The sequence below is a fragment of the Carassius carassius genome, chromosome 26 (genome assembly GCF_963082965.1).
Source record: "Carassius carassius chromosome 26, fCarCar2.1, whole genome shotgun sequence".
NCBI lineage: Eukaryota > Metazoa > Chordata > Actinopteri > Cypriniformes > Cyprinidae > Carassius > Carassius carassius.
This window is the reverse complement of record NC_081780.1, coordinates 29,993,735-30,012,101: the sequence shown is the minus strand read 5'-3', so window position 1 is coordinate 30,012,101 and position 18,367 is coordinate 29,993,735. Positions and strand designations below refer to the sequence as shown.

General features: G+C 35.7%; 1 protein-coding gene across 1 annotated transcript in view; it reads left to right on the top strand.

The window, feature by feature from the left end:
- The first annotated feature begins 234 nt into the window (after positions 1–234).
- The window catches only part of LOC132106155 (membrane-spanning 4-domains subfamily A member 4A-like), a 39,320-nt gene continuing 21,187 nt past the window's right edge, over positions 235–18,367 (top strand). Inside the window, exons 1-2 of the mRNA XM_059511813.1 lie at positions 235–366; positions 18,187–18,355. Of these exons, the coding sequence (XP_059367796.1) occupies positions 18,212–18,355 (144 nt within the window). The 5' untranslated portion in view covers positions 235–366; positions 18,187–18,211. The remainder of the gene's footprint in view (positions 367–18,186; positions 18,356–18,367) is intronic.

Below are 18,367 nucleotides of genomic sequence, written 5' to 3'. Positions count from 1 at the left end.
CTCCAATAATCACCAATAATAACCAATCTCAGTCGGGATGGTGCGTGTCGTTTGAGTGTTTACACATGTAAATCGAAACTAAACTGAGTTCGTCCTGTGATAAGATCATGTCGTCAACATGTCCCACTCTTCAGCACACGAGCGCTTTACACACGAGACTGTTTGGGAACACGAATGTTTATGGCTTATCTATGTATTTATTCACTGGCATTAATAATTTTTCACCCAATACATATTATTGAAGTACGCACACACACACACACACTTCTGTCCCACCCACTTCTTCAAAGTTATCTAGGCTACGCCACTGAGAAAGACCCATTTCTGAACGCTGTGAAGCAAAGCTGACTTCTGTCTTATTTATCGGTGAGTCCAGAATGTTCTTCTCATGATATGATGCTGTCATATTAGTAACTGTATTATATGTGTGTTCTGTGTTTGCTATTTAAGCCAAGTTTATTGTTAGGTTTAACTAATGCATGGCTAACGTTTATCATAAAATGTATTTATGAATATATGATTCACATCCAAGTCATTATAGTAGACAGTAAATGAAGTTATAGAGAGAGATTTCGATCTTCATCTTCTTTTACTCGTTAGATTGGGCGGGTGTTTGTAAATCTAATGTGTCTTTCTGCTATTTTTAACTGTACAGAAACAGCTCGTTTTGCTTCTTAATATTGCAAACTGCTGTTTCTTATCATATTAATAACACGTATTGTCTCAATTACACTTGTTGGCAGCACAAACAGTTCTCTCTACAGCGGACAGAAGTCTTGCTCAATCTCGGGTTTTCCTCTGAACAATGTTTTTTTTTTTTGTTTAAAATGTTTAAAAGTTTTTGTATTTATTGATTTTTGAAGCATTTACATAAAAAAACACAGGAAAATATATAAATAAAATACATAATTACAGCAAAAATAATAATAAAATAATAGAAAATAAATAATAAATTAAATAAACGACAACATCTATACTATGCAAGCGTCAAGACAATGGTACATTAATCATAACATGGTGAATGTTATATCTGGTTACACAGAAAATAAACTATTTGGTTCAGCTTCCTTCAAAAATTCTATAAAGGGGTTCCATACTTGGAAAAATTTTCCAGGTTTTCCTTTAACAATATATGTGAGTTTCTCCATAGCCAAACAAGCAGACAATTCCTGTAACCATTGTTTAATATTAGGGATTTCTGTGTTTTTCCAATGACGAGCAACTACAAGTTTTGCTTGTAATAAACAGAAAGTTAACATTTTCTAACTAGAGTTAGTTAAAGTGCAAGCTACAGGGAAAATATTAAATATACAAAGTTTAGGACATTTGGGGATATTCTGTTTCACCACCAGTGACAAAAGGTCCAAAACCTTTTCCCAAAAAAGTTGAACTTGAGGGCACTTCCATAAGCAATGATATAAAGTTCCTATACCTAGGTTGCATTTTATACATTGATTGGGAATGTTGGGATTAAATTTATGAAGCAGTTCTGGAGTTATGTATACTCTCATAATCCACTTGTACTGCAGAAGTTTAAACCTGGTATTAATTGTCTGGGTTTGGGCCTTTAAGCAGATACTCTGCCATTCATCTTCAGTTATATTCTCATTTAAATCTTGACACCAAGCCAAACGCTTTTTCTCCGTGTTGTCTTTACAGTTAGTGCAGATCAGTTTGTAAAACAAGGAAACTTGTCTAGCACCATTAAGGTGATTTAAAGTAATTTTTTCTAAAGGGGACAGCTCTGGTAAGAGAAGAGAATGCTGTGTTTTATTGATAAAATTCCTAATTTGAAGATATTTAAAAAAAAAAAGGGTTTTAGGCAAATCAAACTTTTGTCCCAATTCCTGAAAACTGAGCATAGTTTCATTGCTAAATAAATCTGCCACCTTGTTCAAGCCCTTTGATGCCCAGATTTTAAAACCACCATCATGTGTCCCTGGTGTAAACATAGTGTTTCCCCAAATAGGGGTAAATTGTGATAATTGTGGAGTCTGTCCAATATGTTTAAAAACGTCATACCATAATAGTATTTTTAACAAAAGGGTTGGAAGTGGCTTTTTTCAGTTTGGGCAGGGGTGATGAATACAGATACAGATTCAACTGCAATTTTTGAGTTGTGCTCACCTCAATCTGTACCCAGGGGATAGAATTATCATTTGTAAACCAAAACATTGCTGCTCTTAGCTGAGCTGCCCAGTAGTACCACTTAAGATTAGGCAACTGCAACCCTCCCCTCTCGTATGGTAAATACAAAAGAGAGAGAAATATAAGAGTTTTGGGAGAACATTCATTTTTAATATATTGATACGTCCAATCTGAGAAATTGGTAAGGGTGACCATTTATTAATTGATTTAGTGATTAATTTAGTTGTATTATTATAATTACTGGTAGCCAAATTTTTTATGTCTGCGGTGATATTAATACCAAGATATTTAAAATCTTCATGAGCATTTTTAAAGGGGGTCTGGAAGGGAGGTGTGAGACGTTCCGTTTCTTTTAGAAATAGGATCATAGATTTTGACTCATTCACTTTATATCCTGAAAAAGATCCAAATGATTTAATTAGGCACAATAAAGAAGCACAGATGTACTTAAATTGGATATAAATATAATGTCATCAGCATATAAAGCTATTTTATTTTCAAGACCGCCAACTGTAATCCCTGCTATATCTCCACTTCTTCGTACTGCAATAGCCAAAGGCTCAATAGCCAATGTAAATAGAAGCGGCGAAAGGGGGCATCCCTGACGTGTGCCTCGAGAGAGTGGAAAAGATTTAGAGATTATATTATTAGTCAATATCTCTGCTGTGGGTTTTGAATATAAAATTTTTATCCATTTTATAAAATACGGACCGATACCGAAATGAGAAAGTGTATCAAAAAGATAGTCCCACTCCACCCTATCAAAAGCCTTCTCGGCATCCAAAGAAAGTAAAGCTCTATCCGAGACTCTTTTTGAATCAGAATCAGAATCAGAAAGAGCTTTATTGCCAAGTATGCTTGCGCATACAAGGAATTTGTTTTAGTGACATAAGCTTCCAGTACACAGAGACAACAACACACAGACAAAAAAAAAAAAAAAAAGTGAATTACATTTAACACACGACGTATATTATGAAAAGCTTGTCTACCTCTTATAAAACCATTTTGATCAGGATCAATCAGTAAGGGTAAATACTTATCAAGTCTACTGGCTAAAACTTTAGCGATTATCTTTGTGTCTGAATTTAAAAGACTAATGACACATTTCGTGGGATCTTTCCCTGACTTAGGAATTAAAGTTAAGAGGGCTGAACGCAAGGAGAGGGTAAGTTCTACAATATTGAATGATTCATTTATCATATCCATCATTGGGGTTATCAATTTATCTCGAAAGATCTTATAGATGTCTATAGGTAGACCATCAGGACCTGGTGCTTTCCCACCATTCATACCATCAATGGCTGCTTTCAGATCTGCTACTTCAATTGGTTGATCCAATACTTTGGAGTCTTCCTCAGACAGAGACTGTATCTGAATCTCATCCATACATTTTTTATAATGGTGGGTATTTTCAGGGGGAGTCGATTTATAAAGATCTTCATAATAATTTCTAAAAGCATTATTAATTTCAGTTGGAATCGTGGTGGTCTGTCCATCTATAGTTTCTATCTTGTTAATCCTTCCTTCATTTTGTTGAGCCTTAATTCGCCATGCCAATAACCTTCCAGCCTTTTCTCCTTGGTCATAATATGTTTGTTTCAGCCTAGTTATATTAGCCGCAGCTTTATTAGTAGAGATGCCATTAAATTCTGCTTTAAGTAGTAAAAGTTTATGTCTCAGTTCAGGAGTATCTTGTTTGAAAATGTCTTCTTCTAAGTCCTTGATACTCTGTTCCAATTCAATCATCTTGAGGACAGATCTGTTTGTCTTGGAACTAGTAAAGCTGATAATTTGCCCCCTAATATAGGCCTTAAATGCCTCCCATCTTATTGAAGCAGATGTCTGGTTTGTATTGAACTCAAAAAATATGTCAATTTGATTTCCAACAAAATCCAGAAATTCAGAGACATGTAGCCACTTTATATTTAGATGCCATCTAGATGGACTTTTGATTACGGTTCTGAGAGTTCTCTGAACAATGTTCCTCACAGGAAAGTTGCGCCATGACACAAAAATTAGTTGGGAAAGACATTTGATGGAGAAATAACGGCAATAACGAAATGTTCGGGAGTTGTTGTCGATATAGAGTTAGAGACGGTGAATGTGGTTAACAGTTGACCCTGCTAACACACGACGTAACAGTTACGTAACGTATTGGTAATTTTTGGTAATTCCATGACTTACCAATTGACAACGTAACTACGACGTCGCATGCACGTAATTGTATTACCATCACATTACCAACTCACAACGTCGTCAGTACGTCCTTCCAACGTAACAAGATAACCAAGAACGTCCCAGATAGGTCCTCTATTCGTAATATATTGGTAACTTCATGACTTACTGGCAACGTAACTACAACGTCGTATGCACGTAATTTTAAATACCATATTTTGTACATTCTTTATATGCTCCCTGAGTATAGTGCTATTTATAAAGTGTAATTAAACTTCAGACACACGATTAAACGTTCCTTAAAGATAAAATGTGTTTCTTTTCACCAAGTCAGAATATGGACATGCTTTTAATATATAGTGACGTGGCATACAGCGCGCACGCGCTTCCACAACTGACGCACCCACGCGCACAATATTGACAAGAAAGGAAATACATTTTTCGGAGTTGTGAAACTTTCTATTTCGTAAGGAGTTGTGAACGTGAAATAATGACAGACTGGCTACACCATCTCATCTGCCGCAGATACAGTAACGTTATCAGGAGGACAGCGCGTTTGTTTGAAGTACTTTTCACTTCAACTGTGTCTGACATGAGAATTGGCTTTTCTGAGGTGAGTCTTACAATTTATAATAAATAAAGAGGTTGATAAAATGTATAAAACAAAAGTCTTGATCTCCGTAAAGACGCTAAAACCCTTTTTTAATATTATTGTTTTTATTAGCCTACTAGTCGTTGAGAGTTACCATGGCAACCGCGGACACATCAGCTGCTGGAGAGGGGAGGACTCATCTGACAGTTTCTCTGTTTCTCGTCAGTTATACCAAAGAAAAGTTCAACAACTGCGACAGATTGGTTAAGTAACATATGTTAATATTATCCACAGTCTACTTTAAGTACTTTTGTTAACATTTATACCTCTGTGATTATGGCATCTTAATTATCTGATATGTCTGCTAGCAAATATTATGCTAGCTTAGAAGCATAAGTATAACATAATAGATTTGAGCTCTTATTAATGAACGTTTGGGCTTTTAATCACATCTTATGTGTAAAGGAGCGGTTTTGATAGCTTTGTAAACGTTTTTGATGATAATATGCACTGAAAAAAGTGATTTTGGAGAGTGGTAAATATAATCTGTGGAAACCATATAAAATGTAATGATTATTGCAGCAGCCAACGAATTCTAAAGTAGTGGGTAAATTCTACATATGCTACCCATTCGTCAACAGTAAGAACCATCACATAGAAAAATGCAGTAAAATATACCCCCAAACCATGAGTTTTTTTGCTTTAAATTGCGCATGCGTCAGCCCGAGTGAGTGTGGGCGACGCTGGATCCTCTCTGGCTGCCATCGAACAGCAGAAGTGAAGGTAAGCTATTTACATAGGAGTGCTGTATATATATTTTTTAACTATGAGATATTACACTTCACTTGTATTCGGCTTTCGTTTATTTAACATGCCATTACTTGAAATTAAAGTTTGAATCTGTCGCTGGCGTCACCATGGCCCGGGACACATCAAGCCACGTCGGACAACGTCGAAACGTCGGTCAGGCAACTTGGTTTATTGTGTTCCACGCGTCGGTTTGATGTGTTCAAATCATGGTTCAAATAAACAAATTGACCCCGACGAAAGCAGACGTGCCGTTGCTAGGATGAGAATGCGTTGACACGCAACGGCACGTCTGCTTTCGTTGCTGCTAGTTCTTTGCCATCGGTTTGTTGTGTCCTGGGCTTTCACCGTCTGCACAACTGCCGGTAAATTGAAATGCCGTCGTGGTGTGCTTTTTACAAGATTAGTCAGCATGCATGACTGTGTCTGACCGCTGGTTTTAAGGTTAGAAACTAGTCAAAACCAGCTTTTTCTAATATATTGAATGGGCACAGGATTAAAAATAAAAGCATAGTAACGTTACCACTGTATCGTCATGTAGGAATGTGAGGACTACACAGACAAAACGATGAAGGTGATTGTGAAGCACAATTTCACGGCTGAGGAGGATCCATCAGATTTGTCTATTGTGATCGAGGGAAACCAAGTGATGGAAGGATGTGGAAGCCGAACAAAGGCATGCATACTGCTGATGGGACTCATTTATGCAATCAACATCGAATATCCAAAGGAGCTGAAGAACACGTTTGAAGCTTTTCAAAAACTTTTTTGGAAATTGACGGGGCAAAACTACTGAAAAAGGTCCACAGCCTAACCTAACCCTGTTCGAAGAGGATCTTTTGTCTGGACATACTTTTAATGGAGTGTAGTTTTATATTTTTCTTCTTTTCCCTTGCTCCACACACAGACACAGACACAGATCCATTCACTCTCTCTCAGCCCACTCCATTGCTCTGTGATTTCCCCCAGATTGACAGAAAAGGAATACCAATAGAAAGTGGCCTGAAGAATTTTGATCTCTCCTTCTACCCTCTTTCCCTCCCCATTTGTTTGTTTCTTTTATTCTCATCCTATTTTTGAGTGAGAGCAAGCTCAAAAACTAAAGAATGTTGGTGTTCTGTTTTATCTTTATCCAGATATTTGATACTGTACATGCACAGAAACAACCATGTGGAGTTTGTGTGTGTGCTTTTGATTTTTAAAATAGAATAAGTGGCATGTGTTGTTTGCAGTAGCCAATTATCCAGAAACAACATTTGAAACTGTTATCTTAGTGAGTTATAAAAAGTCAATTCGTTCATTGGTGTCTGAAGCACAAGTATTTGTTATATGAATACCTGGACCACAGATTTGGTCAGTCACTGTTGTGTAAATCTTAAGAGACACAAGGAGTTTAGTCTAAGAGTTTAGATACAAGAAAATCTTAATGTGATTGGACATCCAGCACTGCTCTGATCTCCTCACTTCGTCTCCCTTCTCTCCTCACTTCTCTTTTCCGCTCTGATCTGGATGTCCTAAAACAGGGATATGTTTTATTATCCAACATTTTTGAAACAACATTTGATCGATCAGTGAGTTATAAAACAGGTTCATTACCTGAAATGTTGTGTAAAGCTGTTTTGCTGCACTATATTTTGAGTGTTTCATAGGATTTTTTGGATTAAAAACATTGATCTGATGAACCATCTGAATGTCTTTATTGTGGGGGGTACATTTTACCTTCTCTGAATAAGTAATTGTTATTAACTGATATTAATTAACTTTGATTTGAAGTGATAATTTTTACCTAATTTTAATGAGTAAGTCGCTGTTGAATATATACATAAATGTGAGGTATTGTTACCCAAGATATTAATTAACTTTGATTTGAAGTGATAATTTTTACCTAATTTTAATGAGTAAGTCGCTGTTGAATATATACATAAATGTGAGGTATTGTTACCCAATTTATGCAAGCATTTAATAGCTTTTTACTTCAGATAGTTTATACTCAATATATGGGATTAAATCTACCCCACCAAAGTCGATGCAAATTGTTACCTCACATTTATTGGGTAAATTCTATAGATTAGTTTTTACAGTGTGTCAAAAGATAAATGGAAGTAAGCTAATTAATTAAAACTAAAAGTCTGCACTGTAGAGTCTATCAGTGATGTCACTCGCGGTCTAAATTTGGCTGACACTATTTCAAACCAGTGTTTCAAACACGTTTTGATTTTTCATTGTAAACAAATATTGATTAAAATTGTACTGTGATTTCAGGAGTGTCTTAAAAACCCTCTAAAACAGAGGGGAAGTTCCAAGAAAATTTCTAATGGGAGCTGCTGACAGAGATAGAAAACACAGGTGATCCCGAGGAAGCTTATTAAATAACTTAATATTTATTTTACACAACATATCATTATGCATCTGTAACATCAAAAAATGTGAATACTGGTATTTTAAGATTTATATGTATGTTTTCCATTTTGCTATTTTTCTTTTCTGCATTTCCCCTATTCTCTAGTTTGTTTATTTCTAATAAGGAGCTGGAGGCTGTGGAGAAGCAGATCCATGACCTTGTGAAGAAACAGGCCCAGCTGAGAGAGTGGAGAGCTGTGCTGGAAACATTCAGGGGTTAGTAAACAGCTAACCCTACTACCACCTCTACTCTGTGTGGTTCTCAGCACAAGCTTGGTGCACCCAGGACGCGATCTTCCCAGATGTCCACAGCGTAAGACATGAGCCAGGACCTGGGCGATGACCTCTCTCCTTCCAACGCCTCCGGTCTTCAGGATCTCCACCTGCAGGAGCTCCACTTCGCGAGACAGAACACGACACTGTTATCATCTGAGAGGGTTAACGACACCACGCTGCGGCAGACGGAGACGCTGAAGAGGGACTTCAGCAGCCTGATCGAGACGGTTTGCAGCACGACGCCCGCGGCGATGATCATCGTGTCAGGACCACTGCCCACGTATTGACGAGGACACGAAAGGTTCAGTAGACTTGTTGCTTTAAATGAATAGTTGTTGTCATGATGTAAAGAACAGAAACTGCTATTTGTTAATAACTGGAATCTTTTCTGGGAGCGACCTAGGCTGTTTCGTGCTGATGTCCTGCACCCCAGCAGAGTAGGAGCGGAGCTGCTCTCTGACAACATCTCCAGGACACTTTGCTCCATGTGACTAGTAAGACAATTCTCAAATAACTATTATGATGACTTTTGTTCCACCCGCTCAAATGATAAAATTACTTGCGCTGTACAATCTATTAAGACTGTGTTTGTTCCAGTGTTAATTTTGACAGGCATTTTTGATTTAGCCTTAGTCTAAACTCCACCAAACTACTGTTATAAGCATGAGCCCCGTCAGACTGGTCAACAATATATAGTGATATTCTCAATGTTACCCAGAAAACAGGATACAGGTTTAACTCTTTTGAAATACTTCTGCTTAATGTTACACTGTCAGACATGCAAAAGAAATCTAATGTATCTCTTGCTCTGGCTACTAGGGGTGTGGCGAGACACTTATCCCACAAGACGAGATGAGACTGGGTTCATGAGAGCGAGACGAGATTTATTATTTTTTTAAAAGAAATCCTCAATGATTTTTTTTTGCATTATTGACACTGTTTTCCTAATGAATGTTGTTCAGTTGCTTTGACGCAATGTATTTTATTTAAAGCGATATATAAATAAAGGTGACTTTGACTTTGAATGATAAAATAAATATTTCATTTCATTTCATTCATCTCCTTTTTCGTAGTACATACATTTTCACATCAATTTATTAAAAGTAAAAAAAAAAAAAAAACATGTTTAGGGCCCTATGAAATGTTTCATTTTTTCCCCAGCATATTATTTTTTATTATTATTGTTAACAAATTCTGTATTTTAGCATGTCTAACTATTTAAATGCATAACACAACTTAATTTATTCATTTTATTTTTTCTTAAAGGTAGCCTTACTGATATAGATATCATACCTCAAAGTGTTGTTACTGACCACTTCCTTGTATCGTGCATGCTGCATATTACTGATATTAACTATATTTCCGAAATGAGCATTATGAATGTAAGAGCCTTACATTACATTTATAACAATCATTGTTAATGTTTGAATTGTATTTCAGGGCCGTTTGTGAAGACAGATAATCAAGAGAAGTCAGTTCCAGATCCACCTTCCACACCAGACCTCTCTCTCACGAGGATTGCTGTCTACTAGCATATTGTGTTCTCTTCAGACTTCGGGGGATGCAGATATTACTCAGGGACATGTACACTTGAATATTGCAAGAATAGAGAAAGTAAGAATTACTTAAGATTTTAGAATTTAATGTTAATTGCTTAAACATATATACATATATATTTTTTTTAGATATATTTTTTGTGGCAGTGTGAACTGGCCATAATGCTGTATGATAGGTGTGAGATTCATTAAACTTAATTAGCTATAATACATCTGTTCATAAGCTATTGCATATTATTTTCAATGAATTATTTGTAGTGGTTTGGTTAAGGGTGTGATTAGCTGACGTATTATTTGTGGGAGCTTGTGATTAGCCCTTTAAAACCACACGTATCATATTTGATACACGAGTTTATAAGACATATATTGAATCAGTGAGAGCAATACTTTCTTTGGAAACCTGTTGTATCTATTTTGATACGTGTATTCTGCCATCTTGTGGAATTTCACTGTACTGCAGGCAGCAGAGGGGTGATTTTTTAGCTTTTCAAAATGGCGGCTGCGATTGGATCAAGCCAGACGCTTTCGGCAGGAAAATAAAGGCTAATTTCAAGTTGTTTAAGGTAAAAAATAATATTGGATTGCGCCTGATATAATTAATTTAACAATTTCTGAATTGAAATAATTTAATCGTTAAATTACAAGTAAATCGTGTTGGAAATTGTGTATCAAATTTGATACTGCAGGTATTAATGGTGCTTTATGTCTAAACAGTAATGTTAAATTGTAGTAATGTTATCTACTTTATGACTACCACAATGCAAACACATACAATATTGGGATGATTCAATTAATGGCAATTAATGACTGAAATGCCATATTAAAATATATATTGTGTTAAAAATGCACATATTAAATTTGAAACTGCAGGTATAAGCTTCTTTATCCCTGAATAGTCGTGTCACATTTTTTTATGTAATCTACAAAATGCCTACCACAATGTCATCTTACAATACATTTAGGTTATTTTTACAGTAACAATTCCTCTAAAATTATAATCAATATGCTGGAATCATCAATTTTTTATGTGTATTTTTAGATGTCAAAAAGATTAGAGGAAGAAGAGAGGAAAAAAAAGCATCTTCAAAATGTAATCGACATAATGAATGGCAATTCAAGTGACCTAGAGCAGTCAGAGGAAGAGGAGGAGGAGGGTGATGATGATGAGGAATGGATTCCTCAGGCCATGCATGATGATGGAAGTTCAGACAGCAGTGATGAGGAAGATTATCAAGTCGAAAGTGTAGTCCAGAGCAGCATAGAAGTTGAGGTCCCAACAACACAGGACACATTCAAAAAGCAGTCGGTGAAGGATAATGCAAAAAAAAAGAATACAGATGGAGAAAAAAACAATTTCAACCTCCATCTGTCGATTTCATTGCATCTGATGAGGAAGGGACAGAAGACAGGTGTAACTGGACTCCATACATATATACACCATCTTGTCCAGAAGCACCCCGTAAAAGGTCAAGCTGCAGTGTGCCCCTGGATGTCAGAAGGGATGCCATGGATCATTTTCCAACATGGGAAACCCGACAAAGATGCAAGCATTGCACCAACAATCACTTCTCACATGTGTACTGTGAGAAGTGTAAGGTGCATCTTTGCCTGAACAAAGACAGAAACTGCTTTCGTGACTACCACAAAGTGAAATAAAAGGACTGGAAAAAAGATCTATGTAAAAAAAGAGAGAGAAAAACTGCCTAAAATGTTCTATGTTTTCAAACTGTTAAAGGCATAATAGATTTTTTGTATCTAAAATCTACACTGTTGTAAGCAAAACGTTCCCAAAAAGCCTGATGTATCAAATGTGATACAAAAAATATATCATAAACAAAATGAGTTGGCAAAAAATTTTTTTTTTGATTTTGATTCAAGGCTTAATAAACATCTAATTTCCAAAAATATATAATTTTCTGCCATTTTTTTAATGTGTCAGGCTTTAAAGGGTTAGTTGATGAATGTGTGCATTGTTAATGCTAATATTTAAATGCAATGTACTGAGTGCCTACTAAGACTTGCATAATGCATAATGGTGCATAATGTTTTGACCCTGGATGCTTACAGAAGGGTATAGTTATTTAAATATATGGAAATGTATTTATTATTAATATGTCTCAATCTATGTGCTTCTGTATGGGCTGAATGCTTTCAATCATATTTCGCTGTATATCCTATGTTTTTATTAATAATCTGGGTGTATTACTGTTCATATTTGCTTGTTAATAAATTAACTGAATTCATTTCGAGTATGTATTCATCATTCACAGCTGCTGAAACAGCCTTTAAATTAGTTTGGGCATATGAGGACATAAATTAGGTTCAAGTACTGCATGTCCGCCCATAGAATAATTATAAAAAATGACCAACTGATTACCAGCACACAGTTACTTACTGGCAATGTCACAAAGTTACGTTGTGGCGACGTATCTGGGAATTTCACTTTTCCGGTTGCCATGACGTAACTAATTACGTAGCCACGACGAAAGTTTGGTCACCAGATTACGTTGCAGTTACGTAACAGTTACGTATTTGTGTTAGCTGGAGAGTCGCATCACAAACACAATGACACGTGAAATAAATCACCATCGTGTTTTAAATCAGAGAGACTTGATTAAGTGCTGGAAATAACAGATGATGGAAGAAAACTATTACAGTCACACACAGATGTAGTGGAGTGAAAACTACTGCATCCAGATGTTTTAGATAACTGTAAAAGTATTCACATTTTCACATTTTTCTTTCCCTAAATATTCAGCTGCAGATCTCAGTTTAAAAGATTCAGTTTGTTTTTCATTTTATTCAATTCCATTCTATTCTCTCAGTTTAAATGCTTATGATTTTATATAATAATATTATATTACAAACTTATAAATAATCAGCATCAAAAAGGGAATTCAAGTGCAATATAATAATTTTTTATATAATATTAAACTTTTTTTATATTATATTATTATAAGCTCTTTCTGATTCTGATAAAGAATTGAACTTCAGTGTGATTGAGATTTTTAAAAAAAAAAATCAGTTACATCAAGGATCAAATCAAATATAAATAAGATATTAAGTTAAGAGTTACAAGTAGTGATGTCCCGATACTACTTTTTCACTTCCGATACCGATATTTTTATTTTATTCTTTAACTAATACTACTACTACTAATAATAAAATAAATGGAAGCACTTTGCTCACTTAGCCACCCATAAACATATACAATCTTTGTAATTATTTTATCTTTGTTATTAAAAAAAATATATAGAACAAAGATACAAATAGACATAATACACTAATAAAAATAAATGGTGTTTTGCAGGTACAATAGTATTTGGCAGCATTTAAAAAATTTAATGAACAAGTAAAACTAAAACAATTATTATTTACAAATTACAATTGTACCTAGATAGTTGCCTATGGCTATGATTTTAATAATACAGTTGTTTGTTTGATTTTATAGTCTCAAGCATTCAGAAATAACACACAAAAATTTTACTTCAATAAAAAAAAGGATTAGTTTGGCCTCCGCAAAAAGGTGGCCAAAAATGTAAGATTAAGTGGATATTTGAATTAAACAGAACATTTAAACTCTAGGATATTAAGGCAGATGCGACATTAAAACACGTTATTAACTTAATGTTATCAAAATCCAAAAAAGTTTAACAGGATTATAAAAGTACCTAAAATGTAAAACTGTTGTCTTTCCCAGGGCAAAGTTGTCCATCAGTTATTATTATTTGCAGTCAGGAGACAGCCGCAAACACAAGGTGAGAGAAAGCGAGCGCGTGGATGTGGGAATGGCGGATCACATGTGCTTCGCCTGTCTACTGTCTTCACCGTGAAATGCATTTTTTTATAATTCATCTTAATGTTTTTAATACCTTAGTCTATGGTACTGGATATGTTGGCTGCCACAGTATATTCATTCCGTGGATAGAGCGTGCGCTGCAGCATAATACAACGATATTTCTTCAAAAGCATATCCTGGAGACATTTCTATCGTCCACGATCAAAAATATTCATATTGCACACCCCTTCCTTCAGAAGAAATCGCCGCCCAAGGGCAGACCAGACCGCAAGTGCACTTTAACTCTCATACTCATGCGACTATAACTGGCTACTACTGTTATCACGTGACAGGCAGCGCGCTTAAATGGATGTAGCAGCAAGGGAAATGCTCATATTCAAGCATTTAGGCAATGGTTTAAGCTCGATTTTCCCATGGTTTGTGTTGATAGGTATCGGAGATTGGTATCGTATCATATGTTTTTCTCCCCTCCGATCTCTGATCTAGTATTCTGGGCCAGTATCTGACCGATACCGATGTTGTGGATCAGATCGGGACATCCCTAGTTAAAAGACCTATTATACATATACTTACACTACAGCTAACCATACACCCACATCCATCAAATATATATATATATATATATGTATATAACAATAATTTATCCCTTGCGACTTCTACATGGATTTGTTTTTCTCAAATCTCTAAAACGTTGTCTATATGCTTCTGGAACCAGTTCGTATGCCTTGAGCACCACTTCTTTTACAACATGGTATATGTTTTGTTGAGATTTTATTAAGGCATGTTGTGCCTCTTGTTCCTTGTCCACCAAAACACTCTGCAACAGGAAGGTGCGCTCCGCATCATCCCACACTCTGTCCTCAGCAATGTTTTTATCTGGGTCTTTCTCGTTAAATTTCGGTACACCTGTTACCATATTTACAATATTGAAATCTGACTATTTAACCCTGACTGATCATTTGGTAAATTTTCTGAACCAGCACCTGGCATTTTCCTCTCCGCTATCAATCAAAGACGTTCCATTTCCTGCGACATTTTCAGCTCTTCTAATTTATATTGCATTCTAAACTTTTCAAAGTCTCGCTCACATTCTCGCTCTTTACTTTTCACCTTTTCCCATTCCAATTGTCTATCCAATGTGCATTCGTTTCTTCTGATTTTTAACAACAATTTTTGCTGCTCAAATGTTAAGTGGAGGTAAACATTCTTTTGATACCCCTTCCTCCACATCAGATTGTGTATCCAAAGTCAAAACCATCCTTTTCACTAATTTTTCCTTAACAGGATTACGAAGTTCTCCTAACTTAACTGATTTAGGTAAAGCCAATTCAATACCAAAATGCTCACTCGCATTATGCAACTGTTTTCTTGTCATATTAATAACACGTGTTGTCTCAATGACACTTGTTGGCAGCACAAACAGTTCTCTCTACAGCGGACAGAAGTCTTGCTCAATCTCGGGTTTTCCTCTGAACAATGTTCCTCACAGGAAAGTTGCACCATGACACGTAAAAATTAGTTGGCAAAGCATTTTGATGGAGAAATAACGGCAATAACGAAATGTTGTTGTCGATATAGAGTTAGAGACGGTGAATGTGGTTAACCGTTGAGTCGCATCACAAACACAATGACACATGAAATAAATCACCATCGTGTTTTAAATCTCTCTCTTCTCTCTCTCTCCACCTTCAATACCATGACTTAGGTGCCCTTGAGCAAGGCACTGAACCCCCAACTGCTCCCCGGGCGCCGCAGCATAAATGGCTGCCCACTGCTCCGGGTGTGTGTTCACAGTGTGTGTGTGTGTGTTCACTGCTCTGTGTGTGTGCATTTCGGATGGGTTAAATGCAGAGCACAAATTCTGAGTATGGGTCACCATACTTGGCTGAATGTCACTTTCACTTTCACTAAATCAGAGAAGCTTGATTAAGAGCTGGAAATAACAGATGATGGAAGAAAACTATTACAGTCACACACAGATGTAGTGGTGTGAAAACTACTGCATCCAAATGTTTTAGATAACTGTAAAAGTATTCACATTTTCACATTTTTCTTTCCCTAAATATTCAGCTGCAGATCTCAGTTTAAAAGATTCAGTTTGTTTTCAATTTAATTCAATTCCATTTTATTCTCTCAGTTTAAATGCTTATGATTTTTTGTAATAATATTATATTATAAACTTAATAAAAAAAATCAATCTCAAAAAGGGAATTCAAGAGCAATATCATAATTTTTTATATAATATAAAATTTTTAATATATTATTATAAGCTCTTTCTGATTCTGATAAAGAATTGTATTCTTCAGTGTGAGATAAAAAAAAAATCATTTACATCAAGGTTCAGATCAAATATAAATAAGATATTAAGTTAAGAAGTAAAAGTAGGGATGTCCCGATGAGTTAAAAGACCTATTATACATGTACACTACACTACAGCTAACCATACACACGAATCCATCATATATATATATACAGTATATATGTAAGTTATATATACAGTATATATATACAGTAGATGGACATCCAAAATGATCGTTCTGCCACCGCGGCGTCTGTAAAGTGCATTTGCAGCTTTTGACCGCTGAGTGGTGCTTTAATCACAAGTTATCAAACAAGTGCATTGAAGCACATTTTAGCAAATAGACGTCAGTTTTGCCCTCGCTGATGTGTTACATTTGACTGCTGCAGTCAGTGATGTTATGTGCATTTCTTAGAACGAATTCAAGCAGGATAAATGTCAAGCTTATGGAGGAGCGGATTCTTTTACCCCTTTATGGTCAAAGATCGGCGATAGCCCCAGTTTATTACCGTTTCACTTTCACAGCATGTTAAACATCAATCTCTTACTTGATCTGGACAAACTGTGCATCAGTTGAAAGCCTCTAGCTTCGATATTTGACCAATGTGTTGATAAAACATTGTTGCAGTAACAGTTATTTAGTAATTTTTGTCAGGAGTGCAAAATAATAAATCCTTATTATGCCAAATAGCCTCTCCCAGTGATCTGTGTGTGTGCAGTCCTGTGTCCTCGTGCTGTGAGACAGACAGACTCCGATTGGTCCTAAGCCTTGTCAATCTTTAGAGTCCCATAACCGGACAACATCACTTCATGTCACATGCTTCCTGTACACTTCCTGGTTGATATCTGACAACAACAACAACACTGATACACCTCAGTACACACGAAATATCCTAAAAATAAACCCGCGATCACGATAGGAAAGCTTGATATGAGATTATCTTGAGATTTGGGGCATTTTTATAGAATATATTGAAAATGTACATCTGAAAAGCTAATTTATGCAGCAATGTAAAAGGCTATAAATAGCATATTTTTAAAAGTGTACTGATAATTTCATAAATAGTCTGATGTAGCTTGATGCTAATGTTAGCTCTAATGCTACTAATAACAGGTGCATTTCTTCTTCATAATGCATTTCTGTCACAATAATTCACGTAAGGTCATAAGAAAATGTTTTGTTGTATTTTTATAGTAAGACTTTTGATAAATTAGGGGTAAATGCGTACTGAGATTAAAGCGAGATTGCAGCTTTGTGTCTTTGCAAAGCCTGAAATAAGAGCAAAAGAATAATGATAAAAGAATAATGCGGATAATGTGTCATACCTGGCGGAGGTGTGAAAGACTCGTTTGGTGAGAACAATAGAATCACGAATGGGGGAGTATTCAGAGCCAAACAAACATGAGAAAGCACAAATGAGAGCTTGCATGAGAGTTTACAGAAGATGAAAAGTGCCATAAATCAATCAGATTAGCCTTCTCTAAAAACACACATGACATGGCCTAAGAAAATATTTCATAAAATTCAGTTTTACATATTAGATTATGAAATTTCAAATGGAGCTTTGGTAGACTTGTGGCTTTAGCTACACTGTGTTTCTAAAATAATATCCTACGTCAACAATTTTTTAATACATTTAAAAAATATGTTTTTAATATTTTTATTTTTGTTTTTATGTTTGAGCTTAAATATCTCTATTATCACAACAGTCTGAGTGATTCTGATTCCTGAACAGTAAACTTTGAAGTGTCAGCTTTGTGAACAAATGTTGATTATGTATCTAGTCAGAAAGAATCGTGAGCACAAACCTCATTTCTGTCTCCATGCCGAAAATGGGGGTTGACTTGTAAAATCAGAGCGTTGTGGTTTTCACTCGCTCCAAGAGTTCTCCATACGAGTACAATTCATGCCAACAGCTCATAATATAACTGCATATTTAGCAAGAATTCACATTATAAACATATTTAGCCATAGCTTGATACACATAATCTCTCCGATCTGATGGCAAAAGTTAAAATATATACATATTTTATAAGTTTCTTTGGAAAGAACATCTGCTAAATGCCTTACAGTAAATTAAATGTGTTGTTTCATAATATTGTACACATTTTGATTTACTATGATTCTGTACAGGTCAGTTTGAGATTGAGAAACCAGGATGTCCCAAACTGTCATACCCATGAACACTTCAACACTCGTCATTCAGCTGCAACCAGCAACACAACCAGCTCCTGGGACGACGGGAGTTTCACCTCTTCAAGGACTTCAGGCATTTCTGAAAGGACAACCAAAAGCCCTTGGGGTGAGAAATGTC